Here is a 26818-nt window from a genome sequence, read left to right on the forward strand (position 1 = left end):
ATTATATTGCTTTCGGCAATTTTAATATTTTTTGTACACATTGGAAAAATTAAGTTCTCTTACCTAACCAGTCGAAGAATCCATGATGTGCATACCTTACCTTGAGACCAAACATGGGTAAAAACATGTGATAAAAATTGAACAAGTCTGTTTTTTTTTTTACAAATACAGTAAGGGCAATGGAACTACATACATGTGTTTGTGTAATACAATCTGACATTTGTAAAATACATTCTTTAGAGTTTATTTAGGGTTCAAGCTTTTGACATCCGTATATTTCAAAAGTTATGTAGAGCCAGAGGCATAAAATATTTTATGTTTGTCCTGCTGTTTACACTCATAACTTGTAAGGAATAACGTATTGTTGACATAAATTTGATTTTAAGGAATTGTATATTGCTTCTATCAGCTATGTAAAATGAACACAATTTTCCAGCGGAGAAGGGGTACGCACATGGAACTTAATTAGGGCAAAAAATCCTAAAGAGCTTACAAACTCTCAATCCAAGAAAACATGCATTAAAGGCTTACTTTTTTATTATTTTTAAGTCATTTATTGTTATGACTTGCAACATCAAAGGTGTGTCTTTCCTTTTCTGCCAAAGTAAAATGTTAAAACAAAGAGCAACAGAAACTGAAAAATTAGTCATTGAATTTACAAGTGAACTGGGCCATCAGTGGATGATGGATTTCCTGGCATCTGGCGAAATTGCATTGAAAGTTGACAGACACTATAATATATAGGTCATGGGTACCTAATGTACTGGTGAGGTGATTGCAGTGCTTTCCATATATATAATGATTTCTGTTATACACTACATGTCAAAGAGTAACAGCTTTCTTATTCTGATGTAGTCAGATAAAATCCAAGGAGAAACCTTTTGTTTATGTGGCTAGAGCACTGGTTTGCCTAGGATACAAACTTAGCCAACACATTAGTTCTATACACCAGAAATATGGCTAAATTGTCAGATTTTCTTTTATCAGCCTCCTGACCTTTCAGGTTGTTTATTTGTAAATATTACAATGTAGCGCGTCCCGGTAAACATAAAAATATATTGGAGTCAGGTGTTGAGTGACTGCCATGTATTTTTGAGGCAGTTTGTCATTAAACCTTCAAAATTCAATGATCTTTGGTTCTTTTATGTATTTTTAAGCCTTTTTGATATGTTTTGGCAGTGCTTCTTGATTCTTGTGACAAGGTTTTTTATTTTTTTCTTCAAATCGCTTATCGCCCGCTCCAAAAATAGGTGAAATCCAAAAAAAAAAAAAAGAAAAAAAAAAAATTTTATTTCACCCGCTCGCTCCTATTTTTTTTTCGAAAAATCCGATGACTAAGAAATCAATTTGGTGTGGACTAAAGTTGAAAAAAAGTCTTCTTATCATAGTAAATTATTTTTTTGGTAACATTCCCAATTACTCAAATTATTTCCCATCCTTTGCAAGAAAACTCAACAGCCTATGACTTTTTTAATATAACTACTGTCAAATCACCGTTAATTTGTTATTTGTCAGCAGTTTTGTAACACATCTTTCAAAACAACTGCTGCACTTAGCCATACAAAATACAAATATGTAGTACTGTGTTACACCTACCTAAACACTGAGCCGTATTATACCACAGGCGTATCACCTCTTCGTATTGTTTCGCTGTATTGAAACATGGTTCTGTTGTGTAACACTTCTTAATTCATTTCATAATGCTCAACTCTTGAAAAACACACATACAACAGGAAATGACGGGAAAGGTAGCATTAACTAAAATAGGTCCCCGCCTGTATACAGTATATTACATAACAAACATTGCATAGGTGGTCATAACTATATTTCATCATGACAAAAGTTGTTTACGCTTACATTGATGCTATACCTCATACTGAGACTTGGAGCGGACTCTTTTGATTCCATATACCTTCACTCAGTCCAAATACATACAAGTCAATTTTGTGCAAAATTTCCGCTTTGAACAATAACCTTGTTCTCCTATCGACAAACTGCGTTAATGGTGAACTATGCAAATAATCAATATAAAGAAGATCATCATTGTACATATTTGGCGTATTTTAACGTTTTATTATCAATTGTAAAGATATAATTATCGATCATAAATGTTGAATAAGTCAATACTTAGATTTCAATGAAAGAGAAGTTACGAGATTTTCGTTTTGAAAGATATTGGGTTTCAGAGTTGTAGTGTGTGCATTAGCTTTTTCTCTCTATGGAAATAAAACAAACACAGTATATATGCCAGCAGACTAGATCCGTGATTCTGTGTTTTAATGTCTTGTGATTTATTGTGATTTAAACTACACCAAGGAACTGTAAGTAATTATACAAGAAATCAGAGTTTAATCAGTATATCTGTTGAAGTAACGTATAATCAAGTGTTATCAGAGACAAGTAATATTGGACAAAATAATAACCATTAACTTGAAGAGTGAAATATTTTTTCCGTAGTTTATTGATATGCATATCTGAGACCTGCGTTATGACCTTTTCGGCGGACGCCGTCTAAGAACGAATTCGTTACCTATGCCACGTGACTTCAGTTTGCAAAAAACTACTTGATAACGCATTATAGATAATTTATCAAAATGGAAGATTTATGCAACACTCTGCCTGATTGGACGAGAGTGTCAATTTCTTTCACTCTGTTGATTGTGCTACGCTGAGTGAAATGTAGACATTTGTTCACAGTTTTAAAGCTATCTTTGGCTCAGTATATTTAGCACGAATATTGATATATCTCAAAATGATAAGTAAGTTTAATAAATATGATAAAAACCTGTTCAAATACCAACATATATCAAATTAAAGAAAGAGCTGAATACGGTCTGCGTATCACATGAATAAGAGTGTGATAAGAGTGTTTTATGTAGACAAGTGCTTTTTAAAAGATTTTCCTTGTTACAGTTGTCGTCTGTATATGAAAAGGTTTCTTGCTTTTGTGACTTATTCAGATTGCATATTAAAATGAGTACTTGTTTGCTTTGATATATTTGTTATAAATTATTTAACTGATTTATTATATATGAATATTTTTCTTTAGTATGGTATGCAAATATTGAACTCAGTTGAAATCTGTTTTATTATGTATATGCTATATAATGACTGAATCTCATTACACTGAAATGAAGGTACGCTGCATACAGTTTATCTATGTGATATGACTATGGTCAAACTTTGCTTATGCAACAGAAATATTGAAATAATTACAATTGTATCTTTTGCTTGACCTTCACTTTTTTTTATAGGTGTAACGTCATTGTCCAAAGATTCATGAATAGCGAATATGCATTTGTTAAAGCGGGATCAGTTGGCCTATTTTAGAAATAAATAAAAATAATAAATAAAAATATCCTTTAATTGATTTTTTCTCATGTATTCTAATCAAACTTGATTTGTAGCACCTTTGTTAGGCCCGCAGCAAACTTTGTTCAGCTGGAACATTTGACCCCTTTTAGGGGCTGCTAGGGCTAAAACTAGAAATGCCTTTATACAGCGTCTCATGAACAGCTTGGTGGATCTTTGTCATACTTGGTCTGGAGCATCATTATAAGGTCCTCTTCCAAATTTATTTATATAGGAACTTGGGCCCTATTAGGGACAACTATACCTAAAAGTAGATATGCCTTTCTTCGCATTAACCACTAAAATGTAATGGATTTTTATCAAACTCGATGTGTAACAATATCGTAAGGTCTCCTGCTATTTTGTTACAAATGGGGATAGGGACCAATTTAGCTAAAAATATAAACACGTTTAATGACCTCTTCTCATGAACCGCTTCATGCATCTTTATCAAACTACTGCTGTAATTATTCGTCTAGGGATAAACGAAACAAAATTGCAACCCTACGAAACCTTTGCGAAAAATTAAAAGAGAACCATTTAAGTGGTTAAAGTGCGGTGTTTAGTTTTGCAATTTGAAAAATGTTAGATGGAAGATGAATGTTAGATGAAAAATTCATAAACTTCTTTCCTTATTACAATTCGCCGACCATCATTTTTAAAGACCTTTCTTGTTTGTCATGCTTTTGGTTTTTGAGAAGGCATTACAAACATGATCATCCACGGTCACAAAAATACACAAAGATTTCATTTCTAAGAAGTATAAATACTTTATCTATTTAAATAGATAACTTTATACTAAACTATATACTAAATGTATAATACCCTAATCAATTATATCTAATTAATATTGAGGTGTCACCGGCTCAGTGTCGGGTTGCTACAAATTTCAAATGCATAGTCCTAAAAACATGTAAGTCCAATTAAATAGCACAGTTATATACAAAATGTTAATGAGTCCGATCCCGGGACTGAGTGATATAACTCAGGAATTAGTGGCTTGAAAATCATTTCGCTGACTGTCAGATGGTATCACACGCGACGAATTTTCAGCTGGCAAATTAAGAATTCCGCATTGCGAGGCCATCAGTGTAATGATGCGCGCACATTTCAGGTCCGCTTAGGTTGGATAGAGAAGATGAAAAAGAAAATAAAATATGTCTTCCCTTTTGCATGACATCTTTTTATCACCAACAGTTTATCGTGATACGAAGGCTGTCTTAGCTTCATAACTTTGTCGTAACTTATTGAAAGCATGTGCAAGATAATCAAATGAAATGCCTGTTTTCAGTCTTTAAAATAGCATCCAATATAGGTTTGCATCCTTACGTTGTACACATTTATAGAGGTGCAATCTGGTGCAGTCGAATGCACTGGGCAGTGGCTTTTTCGCCATTGTGCAACAGTGAAAATCACGTAGAATGCTCTTTAGAAATAGGTACTGTAGTTTCATGTTTTAATAATTTCTTTTGAAAATTTTCATGGACTACAATTACAGTATGCTACTCAGAATATGTAAATACTAACTTTCTTGTGTTAAATTTTATAACGTCATCTTAAAACATTAAATTGATGTGACATCAATTTAAAACTGTTCCTTTAAAACTGTTCCATGTGATCAGTACTAACTTAATTAGTCAATAACTTACAACAGTAGTTATTTTAAAATTATGATAATTTAGACCTATAAACATGTAGTTTTATATCAAAGATGAAGTGATCCACAACTTAAGAGTTTAAAATTTCAAGTGAAACACGTTGAGCGTTAAAACACAAATTACGGCAGCGTTTGGCAGAGATGTAAGTTATTTGATTTCTGATATGACACGTTAATCTGATGTTAAAACTAAATTAACGTCGTAATTTTCAATGGAAAAGAACAGAGCGAACGTAAATATTCATTTTTTTACAAGTTATGTATTCTATTACACTTTGAATGCCTTGTAAGTGGAAGATAATTGATTAGCATTGTATTCGAATACCTCTTATTATACAGCATAGAAAATATACTTGTAAAGTATAAAAGGTATTTCTGTTGATGATCTTACACATTTTTTCGATCAGTTATTTCAAAGATATATGGATAGTACATAATGTTTAGAACATCCTATCTTGCTTTTCTTTTTCATCGGCAAAAGTTTTGATTGCGGCCATCATATAATACATTATTTATAAGTTTTTGTGTGTTTTTTTACTGAACAGTTACGGCACTTATTACAGCTCTGATAGTGGATATGTATTTCTTTTTACCTTGATATTCAGGACAGTCTGATCTGAACATAAACATAGCTATTTAGTAACGGAAATATCATTATAAATATTGGAAAAAACTTTACAGTGTTTACGAATTAGAGGTGGAAGACAATCAAGAGCAACTCAGGGAAATTTCCAGTGCCTGGACCGGGATTCGAACAACGGACCTCTGGATGGTCAGCAAGCGTGTTACACTAGACCACATCTCCGGCTAGACTACCACTAATACATAAATTATACTTTATTATGGAAGGTTAATGAATGGTAGAAATGGATCGCTTTGATATGTTCTTAAATTGTTCTATATTATTTACTTTCGGCAAAAAATCACATTGATTTAACAATTGCTATTACCAGTCGGGGTTCTTCAGAATGATGTATATTATCACAGGATTAGTTTGGTATTTGTAGTACAGCGAGAGAAAACCTGTACGAAAAATAGGTTCAAAAAGGTTTCATCATCTAATTACACTGTGCCATCTACTTTAAAAGTAGTTGTTTTGAAGTTGCAATATGCACAATCGGCAGTCCCATTGATTTATATGCTGTATGTATTGACTGCGTAACTAAAATTAAAAAAATTATTTAGTCCAGCATGTTATTAGATTGATAACATGTAGTAAACATATTATTATAACTGGCGTATCTTAAACTGATTACTTTATGCTATTATTATTTTTAGAAAGATTTTAATGTTTCTTCTTTCAATTTTTTTTTAAATCAACATGTAATGTAAAGTGTTAGTTAAAGGAAAAAGATGCTATAAAGCGAATATTTGTTTTGTTTACACCAACTTTTAATGACGGCATTTTACATTCAACAGACAAATACAATGAAGGTCGTTTTACTTTGAACAATTCCACACGAATAATCTTAGTTGACCAATTTAAATTTCCAATAGACATATATCAAAATACATTGTACACAAGTTTCGTTTCATGATAATCATTTGTCGTCATAGAATGGCCTCAACTACTGTGAATTGTAAGATTGATCAAATCGTTTATATTTGTCAGTTTTGCCGTATTTGTATATAATGTAGCAGAATACGATTTTTGTAATTTTATACGTGCACCGGTAACGAGTAAACATATAAAGTAGGAAATCATAGGGATATGAATGATGACAGTGACTTAGTCATAATACTGATTACAGTGAATTGTTATGGCTTTGTGAGATGCAGAAAGGTTCCTTGTTTTGTAACTGAAATTTCCTTATCTATTGAAATCCCTATAGTATATGTAAAGATAATTGCTGGAATTGGGGACACAAAAATATTGTCTTCACGTTCGACTGCTGAGTAAAAGGCAAATTTATAACGTTCTTCGGTGTAAGTTATATTTCACTGCGTAATGCCAGTATTAAGTGTTATACCCCAAAAACCACAGAGAAAATTTAGCAGTTTGGGCGATTAATTACTTTGCGGATAAATTTATATTTTATATTTTTTCTTGGACATGAAATTTGCCGTTCGCTATAAGTCAGTACAACGATATGTAAGAGTACTCCGAATCATGGCATTATCTCAAAATTGTTACGGTTCACATTATTTAGTCGGAAAGAGAATTAAGAGTGCACTTACACTGCCTTAAGTATAAGAGTCCTGGGTTGCGAGTTATGACCAGAGCTTAAATATTGCCATTCTGTACAGTATATATTGATGATTATTCGGACAGTCCAGATGTCCTTTATTTTAGAGAACTGTTTAAGGGAGCAATCAGGTCTCTGTTGAATGTAAAATGAAATTTACACCAACAAAAAAAAAAAAAAAAAGAAATATCCAAGATTTTATGTCCTTTGGTTTATGCTCTACCATGTCCAGTAGAGTTACATTTCTTTGATTCAACAAAATTTTCTTTATATGAAAATAGCAAATGTCATAATATTTAATTTTGGTTAAATATTACGATATAATTCATTGTGTAAAAATCATTATGGACATACGCTCCATTTCAAAGATTTATCTACCTACCTATTTTTTGAATACACTAGGTACTTGTAATTCTCTATATGTCTTATTTTTGTTTTACAAATGATATATAGGCAACCAAAATGAAATGATAAAAAGATCTTTGAAACTTACTATGTTTCACAACATAATACATCCCGTATATATTCTTCATTGTGCCATGTTTTGTGTAGACATTACACCATTTCTATAAAAGTAATTATGAAAACTTACTTTTAATTTTATTTTAATCTGCCAATATTAGATAAAGAAAATAATGTCTACATGTGAAAGTGATCTTAACTTTATATTTGTTTACAATACCGACAATAAATGGTAAGAGTGTTGGCATGTTTACATTTGAATGTATAAGAAGGTTATACTTATTTAATAAACTCGACAATCAATGTATTAATAAGCAAGATAAATGCATTCTTCCTTGGTTCGTAGAAACAAATGGGTGTTGTTTTTTCAAGCAACGCATGATTAACAATGGAAATAAAATCTTAAATATCTTGCGGACCATGAACTAGAAGTCTTTTTAATGTTTTGTTATTGAAAATATTCCGTATGGCCTTTTTTAACCCCCCCCCCCCCCCCCCATCATTAGAGTTAATGAATATTTACAAAGCATGTGTCGGTTACAAACTTAGCACAACGAATATTTTAATACGTTGTCCCACAATGCATTTTTGATACACCAAAAGGCTTTTTTTCATAAGATAAACCATGCTATTTACAGATGCACAATCAACATAAATCATTTCAATTTTTTTCAATATCAAAAGAACATTGTTATTACTTCATTTGAAATTTTGAGATTTTAATTATTTTACAATTTTGAGATTAAACACTTAATAGACACTTCTTTTCCTTTTATTCAGGAATATTTTCTGAAAATGTATGGAATTAGACAAACAGGAAATGGGATTCATTCTTTGACAGCGTTCAGGAGTAAACAAAACTTCTGTTATTAAAACATTGATGATGCAACATGTTTCTTTACAAACAGCGACATCCATGGTTTGAATTACTGCTGCAATAATGCATCTCTAGTTTAGATAGAGAAATATAAGCTACAAGATAGCGCAAATAATGATGGACAATTGTAATCAGCTTGATGAGGATGTATCTACGTAATATCAACTAAATACAAAGCGAGTTTAGATATCAATACCGTATCAAATTAGTATTCTGAGTACAGATTCTCAAGAAGTAATCGATAAACGAAGTACGAAGAGGAAAGGTAACATATTTTCGAAGGAACCAAAGCAAACATAACCGCTGACGGAGAAAGTAAAAGGAAAAAGGGCCGGGGGGACAAGAAGACGCGAGCAGAAGAAAAGAGAGAAAGCTGGAAAGTATTGTTAATGGGATCTAAGTGAGGTGTGAACAAGAAGACGGAGCAGAATGAAACAGAAAAAGAAGCAGAAGTATTGGAAAGGTTCTAGTGACTTCGCCATGTTCAAAGAAGAAAGGTTGTTTTTGTACATCTGAAAACTATTTCTGAGAAGTTCAGCGGGTTAGATGTTTATTCCGAACAGGTTGCCCGAAACGGAAGGGAGATAGTAGAAGAGATGGAATAATTTTGCCCTTCATAGTATCCTCGAGGATAATTCTCATATCGACGAAGTGTATAATTTCGAAAAGAGATTGCCGTTTTCTTTATTGAATCAAATTTATTAAAACATTATTTCGAAAATAGTCATTGACTGCCCTATGATGCTAGATTATGGCAAAACTGGGTCACAGAAAAGAGATTGTTAAAACTGGCATCGATTTTGCTGTTTAATTTTACGGATGAATCCGATGTTTTAGCAAATGAAGTGGCTAAAATGGAGTAATAGATTCCTGCAATACAACTTTAGAGCTCATTGCAAACGGCATGGTAACGACGTCGTTACGGTAAGGTTGAAATCTATTCTGTATACTTAGCACACTTCTGAACATAATTTAATTTTTAGATTTTTAATAAATCGGTGCTGAACAACTGTACTAATTTCATTTTAATTGGTCTTTTACGTTTACTCTTCAATCAAGGTATGTAGTTTTGTTAATTACGATGGCGGTTCACAAAATAACGTTGAATTGTCTCTAGCTTTTAACTTTCTAAAATTGTAAGCAAATATACAAGAAATATGTATTTGTTTGAAACGTTCACGTTCGTTTTCATGCTTTTTTGACGTTGATTATGATCATACTTTTAGGAGTTTCGTCTCCTGGAAAACCATCACCTACCCTATGGCGGCGCACTGTGATCATATTTCAACGACGTTAGAAAGCACCGTCGTGTTTTTCATCGAGAGGCTTTTTGTAAGTTTGCAATTTCACTATTTTTGCATATTCTTTTATTAATTTCAATAAACAATACCCAAGTCATTAAGAAATTGTCTGGTTCGAGTGTTGAAAAACGTATGAAACAATTATGCCAAATATCTTTGACTGGATGCGCTCCTTGAGAAGCTGATCTTTAGATTGACGTTAACGTCAAATCACGGTTTCCTCTGTTTTCTCCCTCTACCTTCGCTGTCTTTTATGCAATTTCTGATGCCATTTGCGAATCGTTTGTAACACTTGAAGATCAAGACACATATGCGAACATTGTTAAGGCGTCTGATTCATAGGGTTATAATTTCAGTTGGTGTTTGCCTAATTCTCACTAAAAAAGCAAATATCTGATTTTAATAGCAAAACTCACTTGGTTAAAATGTTGTTTCTTTCGCCTCCACGTCTGAATGGACGCCATACTTTCTTTGTATGTCGCCTGACGTAATGCTGCAACTGGTAATCAAATGGATTATCAGTGCGATCAATTGCGGCATATTCAAATATTGCCAGATGTAAAATGCGACTCGCGGGTCATGCGTTAGCTGCGGTAATTAAAATGTCTACGCGCTTCACATGTCACAAAAATGTTATAAAAATTGTAGGACCGAATTACAACAGTCTTAGATTTACAACCACATATCTCACAATGTATACACAAAAAAGCTGGTTTTGACCGCTAAAGTCCGCGGTTTTTTTAGAACTTCGCATTCGTATTCATGACATTTGTTAATTATCACTTCATTTTTAAAAATCGCCTAAATTCTTCAGGCTTTGTTATTATTTTATCATGTTAAGAAAGTATAGAAACCTATCTAAAGTATTTGGAAAAAGTGCTTTACGAAGGCACTTCGTGGCGAGTGGTAAGATCGCTGACTCGGATCTCTGCCCCCTCATTGATATGGTTCGAGCTCGTCTGGTCCAGTAGATTTTGCAAGAAACCATCTTGCTGAGCTAATGGAAGGTTGGTAGTTGTACCCAGGGTGCTCGCCCGTGATGAAATTTTGCAATTCACGAAGGAGCAACGGGATCTTCCTTATCTTCAAAAGACTAGAAAGTCATATTTGATCTAAAAATGTGTTAGTGGAAGTTAGAAAAAAATACAGGTGCTTTAAATCTCTAAACTGGTAAAACAAAACATAATGGCTGTAGTTCCTTATGACTACAAGAGATGTATGTCACTTAAGGGAATAAAATACCCAACACCTTATAGATAGGGATAGCTTCCACCTTTTTTCCCATAGTACATAAAAGTTTTCCTGCATTTTATACATATTCCTGTCTTAATGGTACAATACTTCATTTTGGTTTTATATTTCTCTTGATCAATTCTGTGCCATACCGTGTGCTGGTGACAGAGGGTTATAGCCCTTTATCACACACAATGTAATAAAATGGTAAAGAAAAGGACAAGATTCTGTGACTGGTTCCTCGAGTACTGATTACTTATAAAATGAAAAAACACTTTAGGGTAAGGGCTTACCGTATTCAAAAATTTGAAGACAAAGTAAGACATTTTTATGTGTTTAGTGACATATATTTCAATGTAGTTAATATGCTTGTTGTCAGGCTTTCATCTATAGAGCGACTGGAAAAGACTTTATTTTCAAATAAAAAAAATAAACATATGTACATGATTATATACTTTCTATTAAAAACATGTTACCTATTCATGATTTTTTTTATACCAATTGATTTTTTTAATAATATGTGATAAATTTTTTCACTGTTTGTGTTTGGATTTCACAAACGAAATCATTTTGTATCGTTTGCACAGGTGTAATACAGAAACGTTTACTGTCAGTAATTGTAACGTAGAGCCTTAGAAGTCTCGACTTACAAAAGTGTTACAGCCATATCTAAAGTCTCAAATGAGGATATTAGTATGACTGCACTTACCATATTAGGCAAGCATTGTTAGTGAAGAGTGTGTTATTATCTAGGAGCGCCGTTCTCTCGTGGCACGTTTGCTGATGTTATGGAGAGGGTTTAGAAGAAATGACGTAGATGTAATGGATGGCATGCTAGGATTAGGATATGGTGAATCATCATTTTACCTATATAGGACATTTGAAAATGTACTGTCCTGCCCAAAGGCACAATTACAAATACCTTTTTTAACTAGTAGCTGTTAAAGATTTTATTTCCTTCTTGCCCTTTCATTTTCTGTAGGTTGTAGTATATATAAAAAGCATTTCTTTCCATATATGAGACCTTCAAATTTCAGGTATTTAATAGTTTGTTTGGAATACCATCAGACTGAATGACTTAAATATAATTGAGACAGTAATAACACAATGCGAAAGTATTATTCTGTGTTTACTATAACTGAACGAATACCTACCAACATTATACTTTTTATGTGTGTCCAATGTGTCTTGAGATATTTGAAATAATTAGAACTCTTTTACAGGTGGAGTTAGGTTAGCTGATAAATTGTATACAAATGGAGTCCGTTATCGTGGTTTTGAAACAAAATAAACTATCTTAAAACTGTAATGGTTAGCTTTTAAACAGATATCTTCCAACAATACTGTGTTTCATTATAAATTGTGCGATCAAAGGGATTCACACACGAGAGCAGTATTTTTGATTCATTATTTCATTTGAAAACTTCGACAAATTGTATGGTCATGATTATTTTTCTATTCAGTTATCATTTCATATTAAATGTCTCTATTTAATGAAAACATCGTTGCAACTCAACCAGGGTCAAGTTGCAATGCCTTGCTCTGGTCCTCAACCAAGCAGACACAAAATGCTGTATTAATTGAACAGGGACGAGCGGCCATTGATCAGAAATGAAAACACTTTTTTCTGGATCTAGTCCAGGGGCAGAGTGATTGCATCGACATTTCTTCAAGAAATGATAATAGTACCGAGTCATTGTACAATTCTGTCTTCCGTTTATTTTTAAGATATTGGTACCGATCACAACAAGTTACTTTGGGTAATGTGCACAGAATTTATTAATAATCTGTATTCGTTATGTATAATATCAGTATATTTAAGAAGGTGTAGATGAAACCTTTAAAAATTAAGATTAAGTCTATTTTCCTGTCTAAAACGGATCCTGGTGTTGGTAGAGTTGATTAAAGAGTCACAGTTGTATCACTTAGTAGAGTTTTGGTTTAACTAATTAAATGATATGATATTTTCCCAGTTAATTTTTGTATTGGGTCGAGATGGAACCATTTATCCTCTTATGACCTTCGGTGTGGAGAGGTGTTGCACATTTTATCACGTCTCATGAATAGACTCCGAGGTTTTTGGTTGCATTCTTTGCTTTCAAGTGATCTTTTTACGGATTTTATTTGGCAATTACATATAGCACAGTAATGCGGAAGATATTACTTAGTGAATTAATAGATAATATTACGGAATTTATATATTGCTTATTCGAGTGATTCGAGTGATTCAAATATGTCAAATGAGCTAAGATGTTTATTTTGCAAACGGCAATCAGTGCAATACAATGAAACAATTGTACAAAAGCAGCGGACATATAAAACATTTATTTTCGTTCATGTGTGATAGGTAGCTGATTTAAAGATGCCGATTTTCTAAATTTAAGGTAACTGTTTGATATTATAAATAATCTGTAAGAGCTTCATAAGCATAGAAACACAACGGAAGCATTATAATAGCAGACTCGATTAATGGAAGGGACATCCCGCGCAGTCTGCGTCAGGTTACATGCTGTTCGCTTTCAATAAGCCTATTGAAAATTAGAGAAACCGTTAGCGAACAGCATGTATTCCTGCCAGAAAGCGTGGGAATGCGCAAGCTGGTGTGGATCCATTGCTGGTCGCAAACGCATTATGTTGGTTTTTCATGGTGCGCTCTAAATTAATCAAACGTATTATAGGGCTTAATGATGGATATTTCAATCAAATTTGTAATTAATCAAAATACTGATCTCACTAAAGAATTTCGAAGTGATGTCAATAGCTTTTGTATATGGGGATGTTTATTTAGCCGTGAGGAACCTGCAAGAAATGATGCCAACAATAAACTTCTGTAGGAATCTCGAATGCACTCCAATTACTTGTTAATTGGCGAGAACTGGGTAGGAGAGGAAAAATTGGAATCGTATTTTTAATTGTTAATAACCTTCACATAGTCGTTGAAAAGGCCTTATACGAGACCAGGGAATATTAGTGAATATATGATTATAAACAATATTGAGAGGAAATTCAAACTGTGAGGATGAATTAGATACAGGAGAGGGTTGCAGTTAATTCCCCCCCCTCCCTGTCAGCGCTATGGTCGCCCCCAGTCGTATACAAGATTACCCATATTCAACCCTCTTTAGAAGAGGATAGGCTGTGCAAAAGAAAACTTATTGATGGAAATTTATTATAATGCTAAGAGAGGTTTGGTAAAATATACGAAAGTTTTTTTGTGTCAACAGGTATATGTTTTAAAGCCATATAATATATCATATACAATTCAACAAAATATATCTCTTAGTTATTTAAGATAAATTAACTGCGTCAATTTTTAGATAAACTATTTTAACTAATTTAAATTATTTTAGAAAGCGTTCTTGCTATTTGGGCTCTTGTGTTTGACGAAGAAATACGCTAAAATATAACTTCTTACCCAAGGGAACTGGAGTGGTAGGTTATTGTTAGATTTGAAAAAGGAAACAGAAAATTCTTGGCATCAAATATGCATGTACAAAGACGTTATGGAATCGTACGGGAAGAGATAACGACCTCACCAATAGGATGCATACAAAAAAGCAGGTATATAGATTCTCAAAATATCTACGTATTGGGTTACCTTAACAATGACAGCTCAGGACTTAAAGTAACTAAGACATAATTTCACACAAGAGCGGGAAACTTTGAACATCATCTTAGCCGTCCATATGGCAAACCAGATAGGCCTTTAACATCGTAGATTTCTACATCTGGCCCACTTATTTTTTGTAGCAGTAATAAATGATTTTAACGCTGGTAGAAACAAGTCCATTCACACAATAAAAATTACTTGATAAGATTTCATACTGACTTTATTTTCAGTTGACAAAATTCCTTTCAATGCCAATATCTGACAATCAAGGAAGGTCTATCATGATATCGTATTCAAGCGCAGATAGAGAGTTGCTTTGCAATAGAAAGCAATATTGAAGGAACACAAATTTAAGGTAATAAACATTTAATCATTTGGCACAATGTAGTATCTACATGTATAATTCAAAATATCTATGTGTATATTTCAAACCACCTAATAACTATCAATAAACTATCATATAAAACATTCCGTCATTAATTACAACAGTTTTTAAGTGTTTTCAATATTGTATTTCTTTTCTTACAAATTTGCAAGTAACTACAAATATAGCCTTACAGTATTCCTGTAATATTAACTCAAGAGGTTGGTGGACACTCCCCCCGGTACACGCTTGTCAGTCAATCTCCTCTTACCGGGGTTCTAATCCTGTCTGGTACTGAATATTTCTGAGATGATTTTTGAGTGCCTCCTTCCAAACTAGAGGTGAACTATGTGAGTTTTGCTTGATTTTGGGGCTATACACTAGGAACGTTAAAGAGCCAGGCTGTCTTTCAAAGCGAGCATGGCTATGACAGCCGGATTATAAAATTTCTCTCTCTGCTTGGGATCCAGTTTCATACATTTCAGACACATAAAGTTTATGTTATCATATCAGAAAATTAATTGGTTATTGAGCGCCCACAGTCTTTATGTTGTTTCTCTTTCACAGCGTTTTCTCAGCTGTTTCCTGTTTTTAAATCCTATTATCAGTGTATGAGCCATCGAATGTTTATTGGTTCGTTGCCTTACATACTCGTCCATAAATGCTGATCGAAAACTTCAAAGTTCTTCAATCCGGAATATGATGTAATGTCCACCTTTATCAGTGACATGAAAAATTGAATCGTTACTCAAAGGAGGACAATATTACAAAAAGCATTTCTAGAAGATATAAATTTCTTAAAGAAACAATACTTTTCGTTTCCATTCTTATGCGCTGATTCAGTGTTGGGTTATGTTATAAGGTAAACTAACCTGCGCATATGTTTTTCGAGAAGATTTAAAAACAGAAAGTTATTTTGAATTATTTACGAATGTACGTATCTGTATAAACGCGATATAATAAAATTGTAAAATATTTGTGAGGTTTAGATCAATTTGATGATCATCGTTTTATTCCTTCTAAACAGTATACATTGCAGAACCCATAAACTCATCTTCAGCCGTCACAAACCGCCCCCCCCCCCCCCCCCCCCCCCCCCCCCCCCCCCCCCCCCCCCCCCCCCCCCCCCCCCCCCCCCCCCCCCCCCCCCCCCCCCCCCCCCCCACCCCTTTCGAAAAAACTACACATCCGTGACCTGGTGTACCTAGTACTGGTTAATGTATGCATAAATTTCACAGTAATATTCTTCACACATGGATTCCACACATTTTGAAGAAATCGTGCGAATATTTCGCAAAAAAAAAAACAAACGTACGATATGTCACAAATTTGCAAAATGTACGTTTTCGAATCTGTACCCTATAAAATCAAAAAACATTTATTTCACCTGCCAAAACAGAACGAAAGATGCATTAATCAATTGTTTAGACATAAACGCCGCACGTACATGCAGAGCGTTACAAACAACACAACACTACAGGACAAAACAGAAAGACACAGGGAAGATAACAGAACAGAACAGAACAGAAAAGAACAAAACAATAGTCTGTTATACTGATCTGTCTAGCAATAATATGTAGTATAAACGCGTCGGAGAGTCTAACAAAACAGAAGAGTTAGAGTAGGTAGGGTTGGGTAGGGTAGGGTAGATTAGAATAATAGATTTAGTATGTGTCTATAATGATATATGGCGGCACGTAGCAACACCCGCCACCACAGCCCCCACCCGCGCCCATTCCCAATAATTATCTCTTTTGGACGCTTGCACCCCCCTCCCCCAACACACACACACCAACACACACCAACACACACACACATGCGCACGTGCGTAAACACTATACTTGTTAAACGTCATTTCCTGTAAAATGTAACCTTTTATAATCAAATTGGGTAGGGTCGAGGACTGCAATTGTACGTTGCATAATGATCACCCGGTTCAGTTCCATGACCGATCATTGTGCTGTACTGGTAATGATGATAAACCCGGACAGAAAATGAGGCTTTTTACCTTAAACTGTTTTATTTCTGCAATTGGTTGGTATCAAAATAAAGCTTAACATTTGCTGAAAAATTGACATAATTCAAATTTATATTTAGTAAGCAAACTCACACGGAGTGAGGCCCTGAAAGGGGTTTGTAAAATGGGGACTGTACAAACGTTGACTGATGATAAATTCGACCACTTTGTCATTTACAAAATTTTCTCCATTGTATTATATTGAAACTTGCCAAACAATGATGCAACAGTCATTCCGGATCAAGTAATGAAAAATGACCCTATGCCAGGCCTTCATGTGTTGACAGTGAGCATGCGCAAAAAAAAAAAACAACGTCCTCTTCCCCAGTAATTTTTAAGTTTTAACAGGAGGATAAATGACTGTTAATCAGGAGATCATGTGTTGACATAAGAAAAAAGGAAATGAACGCTTACCGATATACAATTTACATACATCTAATTCATTTTCTTACATCTTTAGTACCAAAACAGCGTTAGCGCATGTTAGTTTCCTCTTATAACATCTGCAGAATACAACACTTAGTATAAACCACTCCTGTGAAATTCTGCCGATGTTTTAACATGTAATACATGCGTTATCAATATATAATTATTTTATTTACTACGTTTATCCCACTTTCTCTAATCATCATTTTGAAAAACAATGGAAAGAGACATTTTCGCGGAAAAATGCGGAATGCGAACATAAACTGTGTTTCTCGTAGTATGTGACAGAGGCCTCTTTTATTATGTTTTAAGCAAGGTTGAATTTAAGAAATAATTTATAGCAAAAGAGTGTTTTAACACTTTTATGCACGATGGGTGTTATTTACGTCGGGTGTAATAATTTCACGATGGGAGCGGCCGAATGAAATTATTGTGCGGCGTATTTACCGCCAGAGTGTATAGATAGTGTTTAAAACACGGTTTCGGTGTAGGATTATTTCGATTAAATATGCCCTTATCCTTATAAACAGTAATAAATATAGTAGCGATCTTATTTGGTCGCAACAAAAACATTGGACGTCACCGCCACGTTAACGTGAGTCATTCTAGAGTAAGTGTGTTTTAAAACAGAGAAAAAACATATTAGAATGGAGATAAAGAAATGTTTGGATCAACCCTTCATGCTATCAAAATACTGCAAGTATTTCTTATAAAACAGGTATGGATGGATGTGATGAAAGTGTGGCTCTACTCTTCAAGCAATGGCGATGCTGTGGAGAATGCAAATGTTGTTTTACTTTCTATTCAAGGAGGATTTAAGAAAGTGACAATGCAGATTAGGTATAATTTCTTTTTGCCATGATTTTCAACACTCCATTATAACTTGTGAGTATCTTAAGTAGTTTGTTTTTTGGTCATACATTGCAGAATTGATTAAACTCTGACATGGTCAATCCTTAGAAAATCAGTAATTAGAATATTTTATTAAATGCTAGACTTGAATGACTCTTTACACTTAAAAAATTAACATGTTTTAAATTACAAAGTAGTCAAATAAAATGTGTAAATCGGTCTGCTTATTTTCATGTAAACATGGGTGCAGCCATGTTGGATTTCAAAATGGCTGCCATATTTCAATTCGTTTACAGTTATATATTCGTTCCTAGCCTCAGTTACATGTTCCCTACTAAGATACACACATTTATATTTATAAATGGTAAAGGTTTGTATATTATAATGTTTATACGACTTTTTTGTCTTAGTTTATTGATTTTTGTCTGAAAATGCAAATTTAGGTCCAAATATTCTTACTTATACATTCCAGTTTCTTAAATAGGTAAATGTGGTTTTTCTCTTAAAATTCGGTATCTTGTTTTCAAAACAGAAGCTGATGCCAATAATTTTTAGTCTTCGTATCATTTATTCAAAAACAGTGTATTATTAAATCACAAGTATGAAAGGGTAAAAGTTCTTGGTGCAATGAATGCCTATTACTCTAAAGAAAAACATGAATCGGAGATTAATTTGAGATGTTATTGTTGTTTTTTTCTTTTCGTTTACACAGCATCACCTAACACAGAAACACTCTTAAAATCATGTAACCGTAATAGCTTTTTAAAAGCTAACACATGAGTTTGTACAAAAAATATGACAGTAATTAACTGAAGGAAAATGGAAAATCTATGCCAGCATGAATTTGAATGTACTTTAAAGTTATTAGAAGTTATTAAGCTGTCTGCAGCATTACACAAAAACGAGCATTGTTGTTGCATTTATCTGATCTGGCTGGTGCAATATGGGTACATCTAATATTTGGAAATCATAATTTTTCTTGTATGGGTATATTGTGAATTCTACACACCACCTCTTCCCTTTTTTACCATATATGTAACTCACAAGACTTTTTAGATACACTTTCATTCTAACAGTAACTATTCTAGTCTATAATATGAAATGATGAAAATATTTCGTGCTTAGGAAGATATCAGTTGGATCTATGAATAAATACATGCTCTCTGATTACATATAAATATTATTTTTTTTTGTATTCTATTATGATGTGCGTTTTGGTTAGTTACCATTAATCCACTCCTTTTAACTTTGCTTAGTCAGGATGAACTTGAGTATGTAATATTACGCTTGAATGGAGTCTTGAACAAGGCCTTCTTCTATTATCCATTTTCTTGAGGAAAAAGTGCGGAGCAATTGATTAACTAATTGTGTTATACAAAAAGCCAGCTTAACGGCTTGACAACCATAGATATGCAATACAATATTTAGTACTCTGTAAATTAATGGAAATTAATAATTCACATTAATTCCTTTCTTAATTATGTATGCCTTTTGTAACCTGTTGACATACTGATTGGAAACGAAAGACATTGCTGACGAACAATTGAAGTGCCTGTTTTGTGACACATCACGAATGTTTGTTTCAAACCTTTTTACAGTTGAAGCTACGCTATACTCTTTGAGACTGTGTTTGACAGAACAGGCAGATGAATCTATAAGTAGTCCGGGACCTAGCTATTTTGATATCGGTCTTCTGGTCTGTTTCTCGCTTCCTTCAAGGTGTTTTCCTTGTTGCTATGTCTTCGCAAAGGATGGAGATTAGATGAATAAATTATACTATGTGGACCTGTGATGAAGTTTGTGAAGCCCCTTTCCTTTTTTTTTGAACAACCATCAGGTCAGGTTTGGGTATTCAGTTTTCATAAAGGCATTTGGTATTCCCTTGGAACAAATTGTACACCCTTGTCGCAAGTTGTTTTCCTATTGTTATGAAGGAGACTTTATCTTGTGACCTTTCACCAGATTACGAAGGGCAGACATTTTAACTGCTTTTTATAACACATCTCGCTATCTGGATGTTATTCTTAGGCAATGGATAATCCGTCTTTTGTCAGGTGTGGATTACTATTTATCCCCGGGAGTTCCAGTTAATAAAACTAACAATTAGGGTAATGAGCGTATCTTTAAACGTAATCTGTCTAACTATGGCAATATTTAAACATACCAAAAGTTTATGTCAAGAGGGATGATTTTATTTTAAGTATTGTTAAATTCTCCCCATTGGGATGATGTATCTCTGGCTACATATTTGGGTTTATATTTCTTATTATTCGGTTTGCAGAGCGTGTTGTCATGTTTGAGGATTTCCAGTGACCGTAATCATTCTTTACAAATAAACTTCTTCCCAGGCTATCGTTTATTACTTAAAATGCGTTGATATTTTGCTAAATTTTACTATGATGTAATTCGAATTGGTTTGTAATAAAGAAACCTTCTGCGAGAAGGTATTTCAAAACCCATTCATTATGGGGATGTAGAATTACCAAACTTCGGTAGAATTTTGGTCATGGTAAATTTTTAACTGTATTTGGTAAAAATTATAAAAAAGTTTTTATTATATGAGGTTAAGACCCACTGTTTTGAGACAACACCGATGTTAGTGTTCAACCCGTTTACAGTTGGGACATACGCTTCCCTCTTTTGATTGTGTCTTGACGGAAGAGGGGGTGGACTCTTATGGACAAGCTGTTTTTTAAATCCTACAGGACTGATACTGTTTGATATCTGTCTTCTGGCCTGTTTCGTGGGCCCTTTAGGTGTTTTCTTGTTGCTCTCTTGTCTTATAAGGGCCTATCAATTGAAATTGGACATTTTACGTTCCCTATTTATGTAAACCTCTTTGCCGTAATACTATTACTGCGCACTTAATGGTACAAAACATACATATAACATCTGTGCCACGTGTTCATCTGTCTTATTAAATTGTGTTTTTAATAACTTTGTAAAGAAAGCTGGCGATTAAAGTCTTCAATCTTTCCGCGTTTATGGAATTCCTGTTATGACACTGAAAATGAATTAAACTAATATAATGTTCTATTAGCTCGCGTCGTTCACAAATAGAACAGTATAGATCAAACTATGTCATCTCGGGCATATACGACAAATCGACGATCAAGTACAAAACTCTTTGAAAACCCATATGCATCGGAAACTGTATTACATATTAGTTTAAAATGTGGAAGTGAATTAAGTGGTAGTTGTCTTAATTCTTATATGGCAGAGCTGTCGGAATTATTCGGCCATTTGAAAATAAAGGACTGTACTGGGCTAGTTCAGATCGGTTGATTTTGGGAATGCTCAGGTCACATTTTTCAAACCGTATATAATACAGTTTCGAAGGGCGTCATTGATATGAGATGTTCGTCCCCCTACAATCATTACAAGTATTATGAATTTATTTTACCGTCAATGTAAATATATATGGAAACTGAAGTTATCTACATAGTATAATAAATCAGTGAACATCGATCTCTTAAATTTATATAAAAATCCATTAACAAGTTATTCTTGTCGTGAGCAAGAAATCAAATGTCGTGGACGATATTTACCCCAAATATTTCATTCAGGAATTATTCATTAGTTTCTTGACAAAAGCATTTATAATTAGTCGGTTTACAACTGAATTGGGTTATATATGTCTTTAAGAATAAAACGCAACAACTGTAATTTTATTTTACAGAAGCGGATATGCCCATGAACGAAAGAAGCCAAATTGTTCCCTTGAAGATGGAGATCAATTATAAGCTGGACGGTTGGCTAGGATTGATGTTGGGTCCAAGCTCTAACATAGAATTTTACTAAGAAATATATACTTGATGAAGATTGAAAAATCCTTTTCAAAGAATTATCAAGTTTATCTTAAAGGACGGAGAAAAGAAACCTCCGGCTATGGTACCTATTTTACAAGGTAAGTATCCGCTGTACAAACTTTTTTATTAAATTATTCATTTTTATTGTTTGTCTTCCCGTTGAGTATTTATAGTAAACAAATTTAATTGGCGTTATAAAGGTTTCATGTAATGCATGTTACATTTGTTTTCTGCTACTGACATTTTGGGGCATCTACTGTACAGATAGTAGACCTTACAATTTTCATAGGGTCCATTTGTGAATAAGATGCAAATCGCCACCTTTACAGCAAAATTTACTGACAACGTAGGGTCATGATTTACTCTTTATAAGTTGAACTTATTACTTACATACAGTAATACAATATCTCGAGCTGATTTTAAATGCATTCTATACATAATTTATAAAACTATGATTTCTAATAAATAATATTGCATACTGACTTCGGTTATAAACTTTATGCATTTTTCTGCCTAAAATCAGCTAGTTATAGGCAAACGAATACGAAACTTCCAATGATATGACCCCCAAAAAATTTAAATTTTGGGTTATTCGCTTTAGACATGGACGTCAACTTTGACGTTAAACTGATGTATTTGATGGCGTTCTTTACGTCAAATAGTTCACTTTGTTGATATCGAGATTTTTTTTGTCTAAACTTATAGGAGGATAGTAAATTTTTGCTTATATCAACACTACCCAAAATAGAGGTATAATAAAGGTGGCTTTTTCTAGGTCGGAATCCACACTCAAACTCGCGCCAAATGCTACATTGCAGATCAAGACACTTATAATAACACCTACTTCGACAGACGGGCGTTCTGGTAGCTTAGTAAACACTTTTATTTATTAACTCCTTTTTTCAACCTTATTTTCAGTCATGTAACTATGGCAGTTAAACCTACCCTTGTTCCTTTATTCATTAAATCTTCACTTTCCCCCTCCCCCCCCTTTTTACCCAGTACAAACCTGTTCTCCGCAAGTAACTGCCAACATCCCACATATGAATCAGAGGTTGGGGGACTATGATTTCTGACACAATGTCATTTATCAATTAGTCACAGTAGAACATAGCCACGACCGGGGTTCGAACTCAAGACCCCGCGATCCGTAGACCGACGCTTACCCTACTGAGCTAAGCGGGCCGGTCTCTTGTAATTTGACTATTACACTAATGTATTGTATTAAGTACTTATACTCTAATGTGGTTTATGATAAATAGTAAATGTACATCAAATTGAAAGGTTGATCAACCAGTTACTTCAAAACCAGTTTGACGAGTAGATTCGGCACCTCATGTTGTAGAAACAAAGACAGACTTCGATGTTATAGTACTGTGGACATATAAGACCATTCGGAGCAGAAGATGATGTTCTTGGAAATGGCTGACACGCAATGACTGAGAAGGTATCCAGACGGAGCGTTCAAATTATTTGGACAAAATGCATCGATGATTATTTATGGACTTTCAAATGAGGTTTTTTTTTCGTAAGAGCGGTAGTAATCTACAGCGGTAGTATTACTCGCGGTAGTACAATTAATTTATACTACCTTAAAATGTATACGTCTGGACTATGGGTTTTATTTAGAAGATTGTTCATGTGGTGTGTATAAAATATGTATTAGAGTGTGTAAAGCATTGGCCGCGCATTTAATTTTAATATTAGGTAGGGAATATGCTGATCTGAGGTTTATGTTATTTTTAGAGTATGACCATTGTTTTATCTGTTTTACAAGAATATTTGATGGTAATTCATTTCAGAAGAAATTTCCCTTAAAGATAAACAAAATTCTAGAATTGTCAAAGCTGCTGTCAGTCTTGAAGTCGAAGTTGTAAATCAAATCAGTTTGTACTGTCTTATGTGGTAGGAAAATAGAAAAAAAACTAAAATTTAGGATAATTGAAAAATTTTCAGGAGGCAATTTGTCTTTTACAGGTAATAGCAAAAATAATATTTTAGTGGTTTACCTGTGAAATGTAAACATAAACTGATTATTTCTTTTTAAATTAATTTTTTAGGCAAGGACTGGAGAAGCTTTCAGGTGAAGAGATAGCGTTATGGTTCTTTTTTGCGGTGGTGGCATCGGAACACTGTATGGACTGTATCCGAAATGATCTTAAAATCAAAACACTGCTTTGTCAAAGCGGAGGCTGGTCTGAGGCGTTAAACGTCTTAACCTGGAACATAAATGAATCCACATGTTGGACTTTTTACAAAATCTAGATTAGCAACATAGTTTTTTATTGCAGATAATAAGTTTACTACGTTAATTTGTTAAGATCGTCTGCTGTTCTTGCTCACACGAACGCCTTTTCTTTAATAATGATGGCAATTTTGCTTTGAGTTTTTCTTTATTTTTTTAATATTTCAGTATTTTTGCGGTATGTTAGTTTTGACCGTGATACACTGAAATTCAGTTTTGTAACGCTAAAATGAAAACAAAGACCAAAAGCATAGATTAGCATTTGCCTCTTAGGCGTTTATAGCCGCAGCAGTTTTAAGCTTGCTTTGAAGACTCACAGTGACCCTCCCGCCCCGTCATGTGAAACAGTTAATTTATGGTATATTTGTGAAGGTCTTGCTAAATTGGGACGGCAGTTGATCAGGGTTTTTGGTGATAATACCCTCTCTCTTTAGTTTTAATAAACAGCAGTTCTATTCAAGATTTTTTTCTCCTTTGGGGTTCATGTCTGGAATGGAATACTTCGGTGATTTTAATTCAAAAAAGCATTCTTGGAGTAGATCTGAAGATATTACACAAAACGAGAAGAATATATATTTCGAATAAAATGTTTTGTCATACTCAGATGTTTCAGTCACGTGTCCATGCATTCTTGCATTAGAATAGAATGCCGTGTTTCGCCGTATCTGCACTATGGATAGAAAGATCTTTAAAAGAAGAGATTGTAATGCAGGCTGTGTTGGTCAATGAGCAATGATTAAAATTATACATGAAATCACGGAGTTTTGACACTTTATCTTGAAATCGTTTCATTCAGTTGAGATGTTCGATTGCCACGTTTGTCAGAAAGTATTTTCTTTTAAAGTTCTTCATGCCCCGGGATATAAAATGATCAGGGGCCATATTGTTAGCTCTGTTACACAAAGTTTAATCTTGCTTATAAGTTATTCAATTCTTGATTGATAACATCTGAAACTCACACACTTTACTCTAATAACAAGTCTTTCAGACTGATGTGTTGGGCATTTCACTTTATTGCCTTATTTTCAAAATTTTTGTCATATCTTTTTTAATTTTTATGGTTCTCTTTCATAAGTCTCAGGATCCGTCATAGTCATTTCATTCTTTATGGGTCAAAGCTTACAAATGTATACATACTTTAGTTTTAAATACACTGTGCCGACCTTCATTTTAAAGTTATTTCTTGTTTATCATGTGAATATTTGTACCGATGCGTTTTTAAAGCCCAGTCAGTAGCTTTTAAAAAGTGCTATTCCTCCAGGTGTTTGTTAGTTATTAAATGTTTTAAAGGATAGTACACGATGCAGAAAATTCACCAATTTCTTGTTTTCTCAGTTCTTTTCATTCTTTAAACGTTCAGTGTATGAAGCGCTCACTACATGGAATTCGATTAAATTACACATCTGCAAATCTAAGTATTTTAACTTGATTTGTTCCCCAAATCTACCCTCTCCGATGTGTTTCATAAGAACACTTCGCAGTTGAAGCCAGCGGGACCATACGCTGTGCTGTAGAAGGATTCTTTAATTATTACTAATGGTAGCTGATTATGTTGCCATATTTGGTGACACGATGCATTACATATAAGTATTAAGTTATGTATTTCAATGTATTTAATTAAAAACAGTCTTTATAAATATTAACTCCATTGTTTTTTCACTACTTGTGTTTTTTCCCAACGTCAATGTTTTGCGAAATGGTTGTGGTGAGATCAAGTGTATGCAGACAGATATGATTATTTCACGACATTATTTTTCGCTATTTTTTTGAAAATGTTGATTCGTTTTTGCTATGGCGAACTACAAAACTGATGACCTTTATACGCATGTTTAACCAAATCTTTATTACTCGTGGTTATTTCACGAATGCATTTAAAATATTCCGAAATGTTGTAATGATAATCCTCCCTGTTAGATCGTATTGTTCATACATTATCACATTATCTTATTGGCACGGGGCCGCGTCATACCAAAATACGTGTAAAAGGGTAACAGTAGCTCCGTTACTTGACGATTCTGCATTTAAAGGAAACTTGATTCTCTTTCTCATTCCCTCGTGGCGATGGTTTCCTTCAGGAATGAGGGGTCGTGTGATTAACATAATGAATAAGTTGTAGAACTTGCTTCACAACTGACCTAAAATGAATGTATAAACTAATGGCCCTGACGTTAGTGCGGGACTTTTACGTACGTAACAGAAATGACGTCATGATGTTGCCTAGAGGCAAAACAGCAAAAGGTTCAGTTAGCAAATAATCAATGTCTTCAAGTGGTTTCTTGTCTAATTTATCACGGCTCAGAATTCAGATGCGCAGAAATTTGCATGGGCTAAAGCTCTCGCTCTATTATCACCTTCCAGGGCCATTATCACTCAAAGGCACCGCTCTCCCATGTATTATGGCTTTATTTCACTTCCTCGAAGCCAAACT

At 33.9% G+C, this 26818-nt stretch overlaps 1 protein-coding gene across 1 annotated transcript in view; it reads left to right on the forward strand.

Annotated features, from left to right (window-relative positions):
• The window catches only part of LOC128549371 (uncharacterized), a 79319-nt gene that overhangs the window by 42671 nt on the left and 9830 nt on the right, over positions 1-26818 (forward strand). The window contains exons 3-4 of the mRNA XM_053525999.1: positions 18203-18324; positions 24206-24288. Of these exons, the coding sequence (XP_053381974.1) occupies positions 18203-18324; positions 24206-24288 (205 nt within the window). The remainder of the gene's footprint in view (positions 1-18202; positions 18325-24205; positions 24289-26818) is intronic.

The sequence above is a fragment of the Mercenaria mercenaria genome, chromosome 16 (genome assembly GCF_021730395.1).
Source record: "Mercenaria mercenaria strain notata chromosome 16, MADL_Memer_1, whole genome shotgun sequence".
Lineage (NCBI taxonomy): Eukaryota > Metazoa > Mollusca > Bivalvia > Venerida > Veneridae > Mercenaria > Mercenaria mercenaria.